At 37.9% G+C, this 20,258-nt stretch overlaps 2 protein-coding genes across 3 annotated transcripts; both read left to right on the top strand.

Annotated features, from left to right (window-relative positions):
* The first annotated feature begins 9,145 nt into the window (after positions 1-9,145).
* Positions 9,146-14,891, top strand: LOC135477849 (uncharacterized). Of its 2 annotated transcripts, none has more exons than XM_064758054.1 (6): positions 9,146-9,217; positions 10,483-10,550; positions 11,208-11,237; positions 13,470-13,535; positions 14,383-14,430; positions 14,692-14,888. In XM_064758054.1, the coding sequence occupies exons 1-6, from the start codon at positions 9,209-9,211 to the stop codon at positions 14,732-14,734; spliced, it is 264 nt and encodes an 87-aa protein (XP_064614124.1). In that variant the 5' UTR covers positions 9,146-9,208; the 3' UTR covers positions 14,735-14,888. The 2 variants fall into 2 exon arrangements, with proteins under 2 accessions (XP_064614124.1, XP_064614125.1); XM_064758055.1 differs by lacking the exon at positions 9,146-9,217 and adding an exon at positions 10,005-10,151 and having other exon boundaries at positions 14,692-14,891.
* A 646-nt stretch (positions 14,892-15,537) lies between these two features.
* On the top strand, positions 15,538-18,664 carry LOC135477848 (uncharacterized). The gene is made up of 5 exons (XM_064758053.1): positions 15,538-15,667; positions 16,111-16,200; positions 16,995-17,096; positions 17,436-17,540; positions 18,339-18,664. Exons 2-5 carry the CDS (start codon positions 16,184-16,186, stop codon positions 18,499-18,501), a joined length of 387 nt encoding a protein of 128 aa, XP_064614123.1. The 5' UTR covers positions 15,538-15,667; positions 16,111-16,183; the 3' UTR covers positions 18,502-18,664.
* The last annotated feature ends 1,594 nt before the right edge of the window (positions 18,665-20,258 follow it).

Below are 20,258 nucleotides of genomic sequence, written 5' to 3'. Positions count from 1 at the left end.
AAACGGCGTAAGTGCACGGACAATATGTGTAAGAATCACGTGGTTTGTATATAGACAATTCTGATGTATAAGGATACATTGTATGCATCGGGAAAATGTTATATATGGACAAATATTTACATAAGTAATAAGTCGTTGGTACACGATGTGAAAAGTGCAGTAACTTGTATATTAAAATACATGTATGTGTGACACATGATAAAATAAACATAAAATATTAGTTATAAAAGATTAATTAATTAAAATCCATGTAGAATGTATGACAAAAGCGGGGACCGAGGTGGTTAGCACACCATCGGCGCTCAATCACTCATGAGCCTCTCACCAATGCAGTCGCTGTGAGCCCAGCTCCTGCGAATGGTTGTGGGTTTCCCCCGTAAACTGTCCAGTTTTCTCCCACCATAATGCTGGCCGCTGTCGTATAGGTGGAAATATTCTTGAGTACGGGGAAAAACACCAATCAAGTAAATAAATAGACAAACAAAAGAAGGTGATTTTATTTAAATATTCAAACAGCAACTTCACAGATGCAGTCAGTTATTAAATAAATCACCATCCATATGACTGTAGTCAAAACATCGTTTTTCAATAGGGGAACCAGGTCAACGAGTGCTTCCAATATCAGGCCCATTTAAATTCACTCTCGGGGTCTACGTGAGCCTCAAGTGGGTGGGCTGAACTGAGTGACAAGTGCCCTTGTGGTTGACGAAAAGTTCATAAAATCTGAATGTGTCCTATAATAACATGGTATGGAGCCTCCTTAGGATTGAAACATGTTCCGAAATGATTGTTTGGGAGAAATAAATTGTGCTTCATTGTAGATATATATAAGGATTATATATAGCGGTGAGCCGAGCATAACAATCTACGCCATAGTTCTAATTTAACGTGCCATTCAGGAATAATGGTGCCTTTGATTTTGAAAATATATGACAACCTGTTTGTTGCACGTATGTACGGCTGTTTGGGAACGCGTTGTCACCGACTTGGACAAGTGCGTGTCTATGCCAAAGGGGTGAAATAACATCATTAAAACTAATTATGATGGAAAGAAACCGGGTACAATTCGGATGAAATCCACGACAGTCCACAGGTTGCTGGCAGACTAGTTAGAGTGAACGATGTGTGTGAACATCAGCAGAGTTGCCAAGGAAGGATGGATCATACATGTCCAATGATTATGTTACTTTGCATTCCATTCTCGTTGAAAGCAAAACGCTACGATCACATAAAAAAACTGCGTATAATATATTCTGTTTATTTATTTGATTGGTGTTTTACGCCGTACTCAAGAATATTTCACTTATACGACGGCGGCCAGCATTATGGAGGGTGGAAACCGGGCAGATCCGGGGGGAAACCCATGACCATCCGCAGGTTGCTGGCAGACCTTCCCACGTACGGCCGGAGAGGAAGCCAGCATGAGCTGGACTTGAACTCACAGCGACCGCACTGGTGAGAGACTGCTGGGTCATCACGCTGCACTAGCGAACTGAGCCACGGAGGCCCCAGCATACATATAACAAATAACACCACAGCACCGAGAACAGTAACGACAGCTTATGTTCAAATATAACTGGTGAAATCTGACCGCTGTTATTACAACCAATTTGTAGGACGTCTCGCTGACGTATTTGCAACGATACGTATCCGCGGCCTTGACAGTTCGAAAATGTCATTTTAATAATCATGTTTTGCAGATTTTGCCAGACTTGTTTATTCTACTCCCATAAAATAATCTGTCAGACTAACCTTAATTTACACAATCTGTCACACTGGCTTAGACATTCCTTTGCACAACTGCACTCTTTTAATATCACTTAAATACTTGCAAGCGGACATCTGCTGTGAGAACTGGTTTCAAAGATGTGCAGTGATGCCTGTCAGCCACCGTAACGGATTCCATTCTAAGTAGATGGCGCCTAAATGTGGTTGACTGCTGGTGGACTAAGCTCAGTTTTACAAAATTTATATCACAATGACAGTGTCTGAAACACTTGAGATGTTTAAAAATGACTTCAAGTTTGTTAAATAATTTTTCGCAGATCTGCGACCTGAACAAGTCGTTAACATCGCCCAAATGCCAAGATTCACTGTCACGTTCCAATACAAAATCTTGTCGGCACATTAGAACCAGAGATAAGTAACAATTTATAGTATAATGATATGGACATATAACTAAGTCGTCCCTTATAGTGTGCGACTTTTTGGACCACGAAAATAATTTAAGGCCGTCACTGTCTACACAGGGGCAGATTAGATCACAGCTTCCGTTGGTGAAGCAAAAAAACATCTGAACACATGGTCCGAGCAGCCATTTCATTGCTCTTTCCATTCTGAAACTGCTCCAAAGTGTTTACAGTCTTGTTTGATTCTAGCTAACAGTTTCACATCACAAAATAACCTCAAGCTGATCTCTAGGTTATATTACAGTTATTTTTATTTATTTACAATTGGCTTCTCGCTAGGAACATTACTTCTTGTCAATATTCATCAGATTTCTAATTCAGCTATTTTTTAAACACACTGGTAACGAACGTTACATATGACAACATTCCTAGTCTGTCAATTGTACAGTGGGTGATTATTTTAATTCATACGGCATGCATTCATTTGTTTGAATAACGTGCGATGACATTAGTACAATATAGGAAACGAAAATGATTTCTGACATTAAAAATTGTTATTTGCATTTGACTGTGACTTTTAAAAGCCAGAATTCTTGGAATCGTTTTTAAATGAAACCTGTTGTCTTTGAAAGGCATAATATAGATGATATTCATACTGACTTCACAGATTTACTATTTGCCTGATGTTATGAATGAAGTGGAGCCCTGTGATAAGATACGGTGCAGAGTTTTAACGTTTGTTTTCTTCAGATTTTGCCACGTTGTTCTCACACTGGCAGTATCAGCATCACATGATGTGATAATATTCGAGTTTTTCGGTTTCCTTGTCCACTGTTACCAATTGAGTTTCGAGTAGAATACATTGATTGAAAAGTAGGAGGCTAGTATCATAGTCCACTAGATGAAACAAAAGATAGTCAGGTAAGACGATATAGTACATTTCTTACATTTGATTAAAACGTAGATGGCAAATTTTACCATAGTAAACAGCCAAAATTGTCTGTATCCAACTTCTGTTGAGAACAATGTCGTCTCAAATTAACTCTAGCTTTCCAACCAAAAAATTCATAATGAGGTCAAATTCATGAAAGCAGTAAAGTTTTTTTTTTCTATGACAGAAAATTGATGACTGACTAAGAGTAAAAAACAGAATATCACTTTGGTATGTGTGCGTGCGTGTATTAGTGCATACTAGTTTTTTAGTTCATTTTTATTTTTCGTCAGATTCCAAATTTCCAAGGTGGCTGTATCTTATCACGGCTATGTGAGAATTCACTGTTTATGTTACATTTGTGTTCAATAATGAGCAATACAATAAGCTCCACGTCTAATGCCGTAAAATGGCAGGTTGAATTTAAATCTGCATGCAAAAATCCTCCAATGTCTCATGCAACGAAAATGAGAGAATATACAGAGAATGAATGAAAACAAAACGAAGGTGATGTATGACATTTATTTGAGGAAAGACGCTATCCGAATGAAGAAAAGTAGATTAGAAAAACATGAGACGGAAACAAAAGATGAAGTTAAAAAGAGGGGAGAGAGGGCAATGTTATATTAGAAAACGAGAAGCAATAAAGAGGGAGTTAAATGAATCAAAAAAAAAAAAAGAAAAGTGCTCTTACCAAGGAATAAGGGGAAAAGCAAAGAGCATACTTGAGGGAATAGAAAGCAAAATCCGGGCCCAAACAGAGTGCACAAAGGAACAGAAGGGTGAAAAAAGGATAAGATATACAGAGGAAATGTTGGTCCTGTATTCGGGAATGTAGTGAGATCAGTGCATTCAGCCAGCGGATATTGTCATGGTATTTTTGGTGGTACTGCACACAGAGAGGTGAAAACATTCAAGATATGTGAGGCAAATAACAAAAAATAAAACGGCAAAACATGCCGGATGTAAACAGGGAAAATAGCTATACTATAATATTTCAAAATAATCGGGACCATTGGTTTCTCATTGGCTCACAGTATAAACATTCGCACCTGATGATTCCTGTGCTAGTCATCAACCAATCAGGACTTTCTGGGTCAATAATAGCAAGGCCAATTCCCACGACGGCGTTCAAGGACCATGAAAGTACATAAGTACGAAAATAGGATGTAATCATACAAAGAGAAGCAGTCAACAGTTTTCAATGATGTAGGGAAAGTGCAAGGTATGTTCCAGGCGACTAAGTGAAATCAGTATTCAAATCGTAAACATTGCTAAATTATAACAAAATATGTGCCTCAGTTGCACTTTGATTGCAACTGTTCATATATAAAATGTGGCGATTTAATTCAACACCATGAAGATACAGGCCCTGACCGGTTACGTCTATCCATTTGCCTATTATCAAATGTTAAACAGTAGCTACTTGGATGCTGCCCTAGTACCACGGCTTGTGTAGTATAAGGTGAAATTAAATGCATCGTTGTTTAGTGTATTTTACTAGACGTCCAAATGGAGCACATCAGGCCGTGTTTCACCGGTTAAGGAATAAGTCAGCCGTTGATCTGAAACAAAGAATGTGTTGCAATCAGATTTAACATACAACCACATGAAAGCCTCAATACAGGCCCGTATAGCATTTCAGTATAGTCTGTCAGAACGAACTGTAACAGAGGGATCGACTCTATTAGTATAAGACGCCACCCGTGGTGGAAAGATCAATACTACCTGGATTACAAATAGACCTACCCCCCAAGTTGATATTAGGGGTCTACAGAGTCCTGACCGGGGCTCTGGGGCGCAAAGTGCTCTTGTCGGCCGAGGCCTGAGGAATTGGGGATATTTGAGCATATCGTAGCTTTCATAGCATCGCTGTATTTGTATGAGCTGTTGACGTAAAACACGTAACTGGGATACTTTTTTTTAACTTTTCTTGCTGTATATAACAGGCTCATGTGCTTAAATTTAATATGATATAATATAGAATCTATGCTTTGAAACAGGTATTCGCATACGAGCCCTAAGTGGCGTTCCAGATCAATGGTCGCAAATCATAGAGAATAAACACACAGACAGTTTCATAGTTGGCAAATAGTCACAGGGAATCGGTGAAAACGCTACATTTAACACTGTAAAGATCACGAGGAGTGACTGCACTTTATAACAGTTACATGTATCTGACTAGTTTTTCTTAAGTGTTAATGATTCAACACTCTTCACAGGTGCTCATGCTCAATCTGCATTAATATGTTACAGTTTTTAAACTCTGTCTTAAGTGTTGATTTAAGGTGTTGATTGATCAACCTTAAATGGAGTTGGTATATGAATACTTTGAAGAGTGTCAAAACATTAACACTTATGGTCAGACAACTTCTATAAAAATTATGATCAGACAACTTCTGTAAGTGCAGTCACTCTTCGTGATCTTTGTAGAGTTAAACGTAACACTTCAGTTTTAAGAGTTCGGCGTCATGTCAATTTACCTCAGTTTTGCTATTTTCTTAAATTTTTTCTGCTCATGTAAATGCGTAGTTAGTAGCAAATTACAAACACCCTAGAACCATTGCTTACGCTGAATTAGGTAAAAATGCAGTTGTGTTTATTTCAATTTATTAGACGTCATTGTCTAGAAGTACTCAAAATTCTGTGAATATACAATCATATCAAAAAACTGCAACGGGACCAGGCCTCGGGAATGCTTAATTCACCAGCAGAATCCTTTTTTATGCTGTAATACAATATAAAACAGTTATAGCTTAGGAAGCAATTCCAGAGTGTCGAAGACAGTGTTAAAGTTGGCAAATGGTCACATGTAACAGGTGAAATACGGCCTCTTTCCTCATTAGGGTTTTATTCCAACTGTTTTATATATGTGCTTAAACAGTAGCAAATTACTCGGCTTAGACAGAATAAGTTTAAAACGGAATCCCATTCATTATAAGCCACTGGTCTAGAATTACTCAAAATGCTGTGTTGTCGTCACGTTTAATCAGCAATATGAAAACAGTGCGAGGGAAGCAGGCCTAGAGAATGCATAGTCCACCAGCAAAATCCTGGTTTATGGAAGAATACAATATAAAACCTTACATCATAAAGCGTAAAATCACAGTAGCGACGACGGATGATAGCTGTCAAATGGACTCGCGTAACCGACAAAATACTGTGACTGTTTATATTGACCGTTGTTTATCTTGGGATACAGTGATTATATAGTCCTAATTCTTAAAGTGCAAAAGAAACAGTTTCATTACCAATAATTGTAAGTCCTATAGGTAGAACTACTGCCGAGTACGAGGGTGATATTTATACCCAAATCTATGGTGAGATAAACTGAATATAAACTCGATTTGTGACCCAATGCCTCCAATCTTCGCCTAAAGTGTTGTCACGATTTTCTACAATTTCTGTGACCCGCGTTTGGTACATACAAGTAACGTCGAAATTTCAACTTTTATCTCAAACCTTAAGACACACAAAACGTTGTGACAGAACAATATGCAAACACGATTTATACGGTTGTCCGGTTTATACGTGCACCAGGATTTGCCGATTGCAAAATGCTGTTTAACATATTTAATTCTTAGTACTAATAGACAATCAACATTTCAATAAAATTATATATATATATATACATCTGTATGCTGACGGAAACAAATTGATCTAAAATATATAATTGTAAAATATAAACATCACGTGCTGCTTTGTTGAAAGTTATGGCTCAATTTGTCATGTATCAGCATGGCATTTACGTGTATATTTTAACTGCATTTCACACCTGAAAGAAAGAAAACCCGACCTCTCATTTTTTCATGTTGCACTTATTTTCATTAAAGCGACATACAGTTATGTACACATGTACAACCGGTTGTAGAGATATACACGTAGCTGATTTATTACATTTCAGCCTGTTGTTTCACATGCTTTGAGGATTAACAAATGTTTCATTCAACGTATCCTTGTGCATCCTGTTTCACAATTTCATCCGCTGAACCGGTATCACCAGTGGATGTCAACAAAGCGTTAATTAGGATTTCCTTAATGGCATATATCATTAGCAGGAAACTAGAACAGTTTTGTATAGCCATGTACTGCTATGAAAACCATGTAAACATTGTTTGCAACTACTAAGCCGCGACACTATTAAATCAGGTAAAAAATGTTTATTTTTAGGGATTCGTCAGCATAGTGGAAACCAAATAATATAATAAAAACATCGAATATTTATTGTCTTATTGTCTTAAGTATTTCCAGTAACACAACGTACTTTAAGTACCAAAAGCTCTTCAGACAAATTCTATTTTTCAAAACCGTTTTAACCTTGACTCGTTCCTATGTAGATTTTAGCCATTTTTTTTTTAATTTAAGGATTAGAAGTTTGGTAAATTAGTGACCTTGCACCTGTTCTGAAGTGGATTTGAGGGTAGAGGTGGAACGTAAGAATTAGCTTTTTATAATCGCTTTATATCAAGGTTATCCCTTGGTTAAAAATCAGCCTTGTATGCAACATGACCGATAAAAGTTCTAATTAGTGTTAATTAGGCCGTTCTTAAATTGTATTGGGCTGGGAGCTTAAGAGTCAGATTTTAGTGATAAGATTGGCGTGAGAAAACATAAAAAATAAGTGTCATCCTTGAACTTCTTCGTGACCGATAACGTTAGTTCCGGGTTAATTTCAACCCAACCCCAAGGGGACCGTGCACGGGTACGGAGCGTTAAATATTACCATTTTGGAGTCTGGACGCACAGGATTTGACCGATAAATCTCTGCTAATATATCATCCATGAGACATTCATGTGACACACGCCAGCATTGGGTCAGCAAGAAATGCATTTCGTGACCTCGAGGATATGAAAAGACCACTTCCTGAAGGCGCACATAGAAACCCGAAAAGGCGCCATTTCGTTCAGTGATTTCGGGGTTATTTGTTTGAAAAGAGGTCATTGACTTGTTTACGGTTTACCGTTAAAGGAACAGATATCCACAAGTGGTGAGCATATATTGCCGCGTGTCCTTGAGAACACGGTTTGATAAACAGTCTGTATCGCGACTACTGCGCATCACAAAGAGTGATCTGTGCCATTTTTTGATGTATCATTTTATAATTGAATCTAGGCAACACTAAGGACAGAGGTCATTGGTAGTTCAAACCCCATTTCAAGGTCTTTCAAACATTTCAACATCTTCCATACAGATGCATAAATGCTTTTCAAGTCCCAATCGAAACCAATCAGAATTTCTCAAATCGTCATGGTCGGGTGGAACTGGTGGGGAAAAACGACAATATGCTTTACTCTAGAGCAGCCCTGGACAAGTGTTCTCTGCCAATCACGAGATTTGGCTCTCTGTCTTTGGGATACATTTAGGTTTAATGCCACATTCATGTCACATGGGTCGGTGTCAGCTGGCTTACTAATTTTAACAATGACTATACAGTTCCCATATAAGTTCTGGATGCATAGTGTCCAGAATCTGTAGTACTCTACTTTATGTGTGTATCTAATTCCTGCTTATGGGGCAATTTGTTCATCGTATTCGTTTTGAACAAGCTCGCCACCTTGGATATATGAACAGTTGCACTCAAAGCGCATCTGAGATATATTATTAATTATCGACTACTTCGAAACTAGCAGTTAAAACAAACGGTTTGGATACTGAATTATTTCAGTACTTTATAGGTTTGCTTGTGTTGGATTTATTTTGGAATTGGTTTTGCAATTATTGATTCGGAACATCCATGAATGTTGGCGGCGTTTGAATATCAACAAAAAAAACGACAACAAAACACATCCAGTGGACTGTCGAATGTCAACCAATCAAAAACTTTTGTAGACATAAACAGCTCCACCCAAGGTAAAAAGTTTGCTGAAATTTACATACAGGTGCCCGTCCGAATACTCCACACTCTGACAGACAAACGTCCCCACCCCGACAAACTTATATTGAATAAAAGGTTTGGATTTGATTGGTCACATCTATGACTAATGGCCGTGCAGTAAACATTTTTGTTTAACACTTCCTCCTGCATTTAACTGGATGTCCCTGGGAAAAAAGACATCCGCTGCACAAAGAGGAACACCGAGTATAAAACAGGCCCCATAAGAGCAACACCAAAAAGCTTTGACGACCTCCTGAAGATTACTGAGCAACATGGCAAAGGTTTGTTATCATTATTTTTTGGCACCGTGTTTTAGACTTATTTCGAAAAAAAAAATAACCTTCTGTGCAACTGAGTGTGACACTTCTTAGCAAGGACAAAAATGTCTTCGTAAATAATAATAGATCATAAATTTTAAAACAATCTCGGATTCAACCAAGTTTGAGACGACATACGTGTATATTTGTTCACAGTCATTTCTGGTGAAGGTGGTTAACTGTGTGATGCAAAAAGGGTATTTATTTATTTTAATAAGTAACCTGGTTTTCCGAAAGCAGTAATAATTAGTTAGTATTAATAAGTAATATTGATTGCTTCTCTTGTTCATAATTTGAGATTTACGTCATATTCTACCATATCTTAGTCGTATATTAACACTGACAAAGCAACCTCACCTCTGAACAGTTGCCCTGGTGGAGAGATTGCCTTTGGTGGGGTATGTGTATGCCGAAGTCACATTTTGCACTGACTTCATGCCATTGTGTTTCACATGTGATGACAACACAGCATTTAGAATAATTCTAAATCAGTGACGTCTAACAAATTGCAATTAACGTCCGTGTTCTTTTTGTTGTACATAATTCAGCTGAAGCCATGTTACTGGAGGTGTTTTTTTTAAGTTAGTAAGATCATGAGCAATTAGAATAAAACCCTATATACTTATGTAAACTCACAAAAGGCCAGATATCACCGTTTACATGGGGCGATACCTATGGAGAACGCCAGCTTTGTTTTTATTTATTTATTTGATTGGTGTTTTACGCCGTACTCAAGAATATTTCACTTAAACGACGGCGGCCAGAATTATAGTGGGCGGAAATCGGGAAAAGCTCGAAGGAAATTCACGACCATCCGCAGATTGCTGGCAGACCTTCTCACGTACGGCCGGAGACGAAGCCAGCATGCACCGGACTTGAACTCACAGCCACCGCATTGGTGAGAGACTTCTGGGTTATTTCGCCGTGCTAACCACTTCGGCCACGTAGGTCGCTGTTCTTAATTATGACCGTTGAAAATGTTTAGAATGGTATATTGTCCATCCCGTTTAATTCCACAAACTTTACCCGGTTTTACCTTGCTTACAGAACTGAACTCTTTCTGAAACATGACATTGGGTTAAACCATATTTCAATAAATAATTCAGTAAAACAGGCCTTATACATGTATACACGAAACTAACACATTAAGCATTTTGCCAAGATTTTTGACTTAGATTTTGATCCCGCCTTCTACATTGTTGTTGGGGTGTTTTTTTCTTTATTTTTAGATGATGCATTCTCTTGTTGTCGCCCTTATCCTGCAGCTTAGTTGTGGATGCCAGGAGTCCGTCAGTAGGTGAGGAGCATCGCCGATAGTTTCTATCCAATTAGTGTTTGAAGAGGTAGTAGTTTGAAAACGGCCCGGGAAATAATCTTTTCTTTTTGGCATTTCCTCCGGTGTTATCCGTGTTCTGCTTAAGTCATGGCCCTATAGGGGCGTGAATTTGCTACCGTTAAGCATTTACATGAATCAGCAGAATAAAAACCCTAACTAAGGTACTAGCTATAGCTGCTGCTCTCCTTTCTACTACCTATGAGGCATGTCTTTAATTATTTGTCATTTTAGGCGTCAAATGAAACAATCGCGTTCCAGCCATCAATGGGGGTCGATACGACGATAAACATATTTTTGTGCAATGTGTAAATTTCGCCGTTGTTCACGTGTTTAACATTGCTGCAGGCGTTGCCATTGTATTTTGAAAGGTTAATGGTTTGTAATATAAAATGTAGTTTCTATACGTTACTGTAAAGCATTAGAAAGTTAGAATCTATTGCATTTTAACCGTTATATGTTTTGTTTATATTTTACATAATTTTCAAAATCGTCTCTTTGATTTTGATCTTGCAATTTTCATATTTAAAGCCACTCTGTCTTTAAACATGTTCTGGTTACGATATAACTGTATTATTGTCGATGTGTCGTTTATTCATAATTATTCATTGCCTTTCGCAGCACCATACCGCCAGGGACGACGACGCCCCCGTAAGTTCTTTTGTTCACTTTCCACGCGTAAATTAAAAGACGAATTTCTTTACTTTTCATATCGAGTACTGCAGTCAATAGTGCAACGTTAAATGATCCTCAAATATGCGGTGAAGTGTGACCAATCGACAGCACGCACGAACGGACACCAAACTAGCCCCTTTGTGACCATTTACCCACTATCACACGTTCGTCCCTCCTCCGATTTTACTCTCTATATCCTTTGAGGCCCGCGAACAAGTCGAATTCAAAATGCATTTAAATGCACGTATTTTATTTTTCACTGCTGTCTTAAAACTGAATGTTACATTTCACATCACGAAAAATGACTGCACTTGTAAGAGTTACGTGTATCTGATCAGTTTTATTAAGTGTTAATGTTTTAGAACTCTCCAAAGATGTTTATATTGCAACTCCATTAAAAGTGTTAACTTTCTTAAAGTCAGTTCCAAGTGTTGGTTTAAGATGTGGATTAAGCAACTTTTGATGGAGGTTGAATATGAACACTTTGAGCGAGGCGTCAAAGAAAGTTAATTATGTAAATAAAGACTAAAAAAAGCCTATTTATCTTTCCCATAAATCGAACTTTAGAGGCCCCGGGATCACGAAGCGATCTTACACTTAAGTCAAAATTTCAAATCTTAAAAATAGTATGTTTCCATTCCGCCATTTTAGCTGAATTTTTTGTTTGTTTGTATTTTTGTTTTGTTTTTTGTTTTTGTCTTTGTTTGTTTTTTTCTTTTTGTTTTTTTGTTTTTTTTTTGTTTTTTTTTTTAATTTTTTATGAGCTGAACTCCCTCATAATTTACGTTCTCCAGCACGATTGTGACCTTTTTCACATAAGAATTAACAATTTAATTTTTTTAAATTAGTGTTTTTAAACGCTAAGATTTCTTCGTGATCCCGGAGCCGGGACACGCAATCGGGCTCTTTGAAAGAGATACCTCTAGTAAACACAGTTTATGTACAAAAGTTAGATTGCATGTTCTTAATAAGATAAACGTTTTTGCTGCTGATGATATGTTCAAGCAGTTTCCATGAATACCGTGTAACTAAATGATTCAAACTCCATAAGATGAAACTGTGTACTGCCACAAAATGAAGGAGGCTGGGGGTGGTTTCCCCACCAATGCATATAAATGGAGGTGAACATGAACAATGTAACAAAGCCAGTTCCATTTAAAGTGCCAAGGAAAACTGCACCCAAAACTATTTCGTATATATATCACCATGCGCCATAAGAAAGCATGTGGTCTAGGATAAAAGATAATTAAGACGTACAATCTTTGCATACCACATCTAAGTGACGTGATGGGGCATCATGTGGCATCTCTGATGGACTGTCTTAAGATCATTTTAATAAATGAATTGATTTTTACACTGAAAATAATGTGAAAATATGACCTCAAAAACCGACCTGTACAAAATAATTGATTTTGTGGATTTTCTCGGTAATTTAGAGAAAAAAGTGTAAAAAAAAGAAGGTATTTCGCGTTTAGTTTTCATTTCAGGCACACATTATTTTTCAATTGCCCTTGGACAAATCCAGGCGGAGGCTTTCCTACATTTCTATAGTATTCACAAGAACCTAAATTTACCGTTTATCTGGGACTATTTTCCAATAATCACATTGCTCTATTTTTTTACGAACTACATGTATGTTGTAGCTTTTTTACATTGCGTTGTTGTTGTAGTTGTGAGTGATGTAGTATGGATATTTTTTATCAACCGGGTTACTGTAACTATCACTGTGATGATTTTAGTGTCATGAGATATTCTGTGGTTTTGATATTCAGTCAGTAGTTCCTTATTTACATTTAACTACAGTTAGCAACATAGTGAAATATTGTCTTCAGATGAATATATATAAAGCAGGAATAAGTTCTGTATGACGTTAGATCACGTAAAGTATGCTGCTATCAACCAACGGTTTCATCTTTAGGATTTTAAAAAGACGCAATTTTGCTACTCACATTACATCTGATGTCTTAGGTGAAAATTTATTATTTAATATACGCAACGCGTATCACTGTGGTGCTCATTTGGTTAGCGCGCTAGCGCAGCGTAATGACCCAGGAGCCTCTCACCAATGCGGTCGCTGTGAGTTCAGTTAGCATTATGCGTGGAAGTATATTTAATAATTTCCTGGAAATTGTATTTTTGTCTTCACACATTAACCGAAGACAGTCTAAGTTGTTTGCAGTTCTATGATTTAATCTGCTTTTATTACAGACCTCCAACAACGATGCCCTGGATAACAACAACACCTCCTCCTCCTACAACAACGACAACAACCAAGTAAGCTGGCAATATACACGCGACAAGGTTGTACTGTTAATATTTCATCGGTCATCATGTTTTCCTGAAAAAACATAGACAATGTTTACTTTCAATCTTGTTACTGTATCGTGGCATATGGGGAAGTAATTCTGAAAATCCCATAAGACATCATGTAGGTCCAAATTTATACAACCACTTGCTTTACGTTAGGCTAACTGTATGCGGACAGCATACTAACTCATGACTAAGATAGGGATAAGCTTTAATTATAGAATTAGATATATTATTTTAATATTCTTGGGATATCAACGTCGTATAATATTACGTGAAAGACAATTTTCAAATGAATTACAAAACTCCAATTACAAAAATGGATTTCTAGTTTATGCACTCATGATTGAGATGAGTTTTCGACAATAACAACTGTTGCTATCACAATAAACCAATCACTATCTCAGTATGTTATGTTTAGTGTTCTGCGGTGTAAGTCATGGAATTATGGGACGTGTAGTTTTACTACTATTTAGGAATAGACCATATCTGACTTCGAATGAATTCAAAATCGATTTCGATTTTATCCACTCCTGATTAACAAGTTTTCGGCAATAACGTTTTATTTCCGAAATTATAGCCATTTACGATCTCAGTATGTTGTCCTCGGTATTCTCCTTAAGCCACGGTGCTCAGGGAAGCGTACTTTACAACCACTGAGCATTTACATGAACCGACAAAATAAAACCGTGTCAACAGGGAGTCGTGTTTCACCGGTTACGTATTGCCATTTGCCAACCATCACACTGTAGTGGAGGCATTTATTTTACTCGCTATGCTGTAAGTCTTTTTTATTGATCTCTCTTTAATTTAGTATTCCGACAACTGTTCCATGGACGCCACAAGCCACAACCACCACCAAGTAAGTGTCCGTGCTACAATGTTACACAGCTGGTATAACGCACTTTAAATTAATCATTTCTGTTTTCTAGCACAGCCACTAGACTTGTCTCGTCAGAGACTATCACATTGGTAATTACGGGTATTGTTAATCACCATAATTTTATTAATACATGTATTAATCCACCAGAGCGCTGTTGACTGCTTTGGACTGATATACAGGTCATTTATTGATACTTTGCATTAATTTTACTTTTGACACCTGTTTTGCTCTCTTCCACAGTCCACCAACGACCCCTCCTCCTCCGACCATTTCGAGCACGTAAGTTAACATTCCCGACAAATACCAACATAGATTTTGTTTCCACAGGGTTTGAGGGGACTCTGGGCCTTGTGGATGACGTGCTAGTTCATGAGTTGAAACACATCTCATGCTGACTTGCTTTCAGGTCATGGGCTCCCCCAGCGGATCTGTCCTGTCTCCCCCCCCCCCCCCCCCCACCACCACCACCATAATGCTGGCCATCGTCGCATAAGCGAGCTATTTATGAATCGGCGTCAAACACCGTTCAAATAAATAGATCTAAAGGTATTGATTTGTACAGGGCGTTAATATCAATTGTAAAGACCACAGACCTTAGGTCAGTTGAATTACACTTACCCATGTGAGGTTTATTTTCGCAACCTGTTTGATTCCGACAAAAGTGTTTGCTTTCTCTTCACATAAAAAAGGTATATAAAATATCATAACATAAATAATAATGAAAGAAATTTAACTGACACTTTTCTTCCTTGCACAACTTTGTGACTAAAGAGGGTGGTTTTCGAATCGAAAGTAAAAAAGCCCTACTGTATCAACTGATTTGTCATTCTGTTCAGAGAACTTTTGTTGACACTAATTTGGCCACCGCTCCCCCCACCCCCGTGTTGTAACAGAGTTATAAATGACACCTCAGGAATTTCTGAAGTTTAACGACACTCCTCTTCCATTTTCTCCATCGTTCGTCTACTCTAAGTACCTTTTCGTGTAAACTTTTTCGTGTGATAGTAAAATGAGCATCAAACAGTTGCCTAAAAATTTGACAGGTCACGTGGTAGAGTTGGACTTTTTTTGCCTTTAGCGATAAAAGAGATTCCCGTATTAGATATCGGCTTAAGTGACTTTGATGTTTCCGCAGGTGTGGATCCGGCAGCACGCCAGTGTCATTCGACTCTTCGTTTCAGACATCTGACGACGTACCATTATCATCATATCCAGAGTACGTAAAAACTTATCTCAGTATTTCAATTAAGTTAACGCGACCAGTTTCAACGCGAAGCAAGTTAAAAGGTTGTATCTTTATTTTTTCAGTTTAAAAAAATTTTCATAATACATTTAAGCGTAAACCAATAGCTATTTAATCATTTTAAAATGCACGATTCAACGCATAAAGCACGCTTTTACATGAAGAATATCTCTATAACGTTAAACTACAAACAGAGTATTAAATACAATTGGTCCTGCATTTGAAACAGCAAGAATAAATACATGAATAATCATGGCTTAACGCCACGTCAGCAATATGTCAGCAAAATAGTGATTTACAAGAGGAAAAACACAGAATAGCGCGAGCTTACTTCACACAGAGAAATGAATAATGTTACCTAAAGAATGATACTTAAATATGTAGAGATTGACAATGTTCGTTTCCTATTGTTACAGGTCGGCTATTCGCCAAATTTTGGCGGAAAATAACCTGGACTACGACCAAATTCAGGCTTCTGCCTCCGCACAAATGGCTGCTAACCAGAGGTAAGTACACTCTTGTACCTAAGTAGGTTTATTAGATTTTGGCATTGTTTAAAACTGCAGTAAAACTACCGTTGTATTGCCTTAATAAACCGATAAATTAGGTACACAGAATGTCATCAGACATATCAGATAACTTTCAAAAACCAGAACTCTTACAGCGCATGCGCTTCTCTCAACACGTGTTCTAAAATGAAACGAGTCACTGCTGAAAATAGGTGTACATAACTTGTTGTTTCAAGAAATTTAGTGTTCAAAAATAAAGGGTCAACATTTCAACAAGCCACAGTTGACAGTAAACTTTGTCTATATATCTTTTCCTTATCATTGTTTCTGTTGAATAAGTAATGATTTATAGGTTACTAGGTACTTTGTATGTTGTCCCCTAGTTGGTGACCAGAACCTATTGATCAATTCAGCTACAGCTTAGGCTATGGTTGGGTCATATTCATAGCAAGATCTAGTTGTCGCCCACTGACTCTGCGCAAAATTCTTTAATAAGTGAACTTTTAAGTGGACTTTTAAGTGAAATGTAGCCGAATACAGCGTAATTATAAGTAAACCCATACAAAGTAATTCCTTTCCAGTCTGCGCTGTTTCCTCTGGGCGTAAGTCATTCTCGAATTTTCATAACCTCAGACCAGAAAACATAATCAAATCGTATTGATCGTTAAGTGATTATCCCTAAATCAGATAGATATTAAATCAATCCGAACAATAATTCAGATAATATAGGATGTTCCTATTTCCTGCTGACATTATTCACACTGTTAGTTAAATGTGTTTATTCTCGGCAGCGCCTCGGGCTGTGGTGGTTCCCCAGTACCTGCGGTACCAGTGGCAAATAACGGCGGAAATGAACAGGGCCAACTAAACGCGAGGTGCCAGGCTTTGCGAGAGTAAGTGTTGAGTATGCAGATGTTACTGTGCGCGTGACAAATTACATTATAAATTTTCACCTAAGAAAAATTCTTTTGTTGTACGCTGTGTATCTCCCTTATCCGTAGTCTGTGGACTTTAAGTTGGCTGTAAAAGTGATGGAGTGGAAATGGGAAGTTATTTCATCAACATCTGTCACCGTGATCTGTTAGGAATACTTCTTCACGTAAACACCAACTGGCATTCTATGTTATACGGGATTCAATTTCCACACGATGTGACTTAAATATATTGTCAGTATAAATTACTATCCATCGTTAAATTGGTATAAGTTTAAAGTTTTCCCGCTCTGTTTTCAGTTTAACGGAGCGCTGGTTAGACGGTTTACAGTGCCTCCCTCGTCAGAGACTCCTGCTTCTTAAGGACAATTGCTGGATTGTGCCCATTCCATTTGTCGAGTGTCCGTAAGTAACTTTGTCAGAGTAAAGCATTTCGGTCATACACCTTACAGCGCATGCGTGTTTAATTAGCATGATTGTACAGAAATATTGCACAACACCGAGGTCACTGCGGTCAAGACAGGAAGTGATGTCCGAAACGACAAAAACTCTCAACCTTAGTTTCTAATAGTACTTTGTACATTATTTTTATGCATTATTTTTACATAAAGTATCTACAACATGATTCTGACCGACGCGTGAAACAGTTTTATTACCAAATTCTGATCGCATAATTCCACGTGAGAGTCACCTGTGTGGTTAGATTAAAACTCAACAAAACCACGTGCGTCGCACAGGCTTCAAAGGCCGAGGTTGTCTGGTGGTGTCAGTGATGTAAAGCGTTGAGGGTAGCACATGCGCTGTAAGGGGTATGCACTTCGGTGATGAACAGATTGTGCGATGTACAACTATAATTCACTGGAAAGAACTTACTGTACTATACCGCACTCTACTGTATGTCTACAGTCCACATTATATGTGCCTTCATCTGTCTCATAAATTTCAATTACATCACTTTCATCCTTATTTAGGTGTGTTGTAACAATCCACGCACAAGTATGCATTCTGAAACGTTCACTTTTTTCTTGAACAAGTAAACTTAAGTAAACTGTGTTCCTTATTAATCATATTATTCAGGATACAAACGCATATATTTCTGTTACACTTTTGATATTTGCACCAGTTTTTTTTTAAACAGACGTGTACTGACGATGTTTCCTATCTACTGACATTGTTTTTGATAGCTGTTTTTTATGTTTGCAGCCTCGCGCCTTGTTGTACCGTGGACTGGCGTGAGGGTCTATGTGTACCCGTGCAACACGTTCGTGTCTGTGTAACGATGATCTGCATAACCCCGCAGCTGACCACCATCATTCAGTTCGAGGCTACCTTACCCGTCCGTTGTGGCTGTCGTGAGGTTGCTTAAGAAGTGGATAATGTATGACCTGACAAGAAAAGTGGCGAATCGTTTTAGATTATTAATTCCATTGCTATGATGTATGATGGATCCATAAAAGAAGATTGAGCGCCCGAAGAGATAGCTTGTCTGAACCAGTTATCTAATAAAATGAACCAAAATGGTTAACATGTTTTTACTTTTATTTGTGGGGTGTTTTACAATCTGGTAAACTTTACAGGAATTACGAAGTAATTTCCACAGAATCAGATGTTTTGTGAACATAAACCATAGGCAAATAATGCAGAAGATTTCATTAGGGAGCGAGCAATATTAATCAAGGGAGAGGAGAAAGTCAAAATTTGATATAAAAGAAAACCCTGCCCCAACAGAATCATACTTCATTTAAACAGATTAACATGAAAATAATAGTGGCTCAGTTGGTTAGCGCGCTAGCGCAGCGTAATGACCCAGGGGTCTCTCACCAATGCGGTCGCTGTGAGTTCAAATCCAGCTCATCCTGGCTTCCTCTCCGGCCGTACATGGGAAGGCCTGCTAGTAACCTGCGGATGGTCGTGAGTTTCCCCAGGGCTGTGCCCGGTTTCCACCCACCATAATGCTGGCCGCCGTCGTATAAGTGAAATATTCTTGAGTACGGCGTAAAACACCAATCAAATAAATAAATAAATGAAAATAATATGGAAATCCTTCCTGGTTATGAAAACCGTATATGTATTTTAAACAAAACTCATGCTTTTAAGTTTAAATTCCAAACTCGAAATAAAAAAATAACAAAAACATGTTTTATCTCCATTCAGAAGGGTCAAAAAGTAGTTCGACACATACCACATTCAAATCGATACTACCCCCTTGGTTATGCAAGTTGCTCCCTAATAGTTACAATCACGGATAGGCGATTCGTGGTGCACTTGAACTGTCATCATTGGAAGATGCTTGAACATGAACATAGAAAGCTTATTTTACTCTGGACTTTGAGGGATGTGGACATAATATTTGTAGACGAGGCAAATTGTACAGTATTTCTCTTCATTATGTCACATGACGTACTTCATTATGTCACATGACGTCCCTGGAACGCGCCACATCTACAGCGCGACTGGAGTTGGGTCTGAACAGCATATAGTCTTCTACGTATATACCTGAAGAAGCATTCCTAACAGATCACGTCTTCTACGTATTCTACGTCAGATGTCTTCTACGTATTATATATATATATATATATATATATATATATATATATATATATATATATATATATATATATATATATATATATATATATATATATATATATATTCGTTTCTAATTAAACTTACGCAGACAAGGGGATTCCCCCCCCCCCCCTGCCCAATTTCTTTGAGGGAGTATAATTACCCGCTTACCCTCTCTTATGAATTCGAATTGCGCAGTCAAAATCAGGCTCTATCAGTACCACAGCTTAGAACTGGGATACGTATAAGACCAGTCAGGACTAAAAGAACCTAATAAGCTACACGGAAATGTACACCCTATAAGAAAGGAGGTTTTTTTTAGATAAACATTCAACCAGGATATGTTTGATGTCATATTAGGCATCACATCCAACACACTCGGTAGCACTGCTCCCATCTAAGATGCAATTGTGTGTTAGACGAGAATGCCCCATGCGACACCTGGTTAAAACTACTTGGACTCTACGAGACATTCCACAAGTACAAGAAGTGTAGTCAGTAACAGGATGAAAAGCATGCAGTTTATTGTGGACCTGCAAGTCCCATTCAAAACTT

Source organism: Liolophura sinensis, chromosome 11 (genome assembly GCF_032854445.1).
Source record: "Liolophura sinensis isolate JHLJ2023 chromosome 11, CUHK_Ljap_v2, whole genome shotgun sequence".
NCBI classification, from domain to species: Eukaryota; Metazoa; Mollusca; class Polyplacophora; order Chitonida; family Chitonidae; genus Liolophura; species Liolophura sinensis.
The sequence above is the reverse complement of the archived record's forward strand: the minus strand, read 5'-3'. Positions and strand labels throughout refer to the sequence as shown.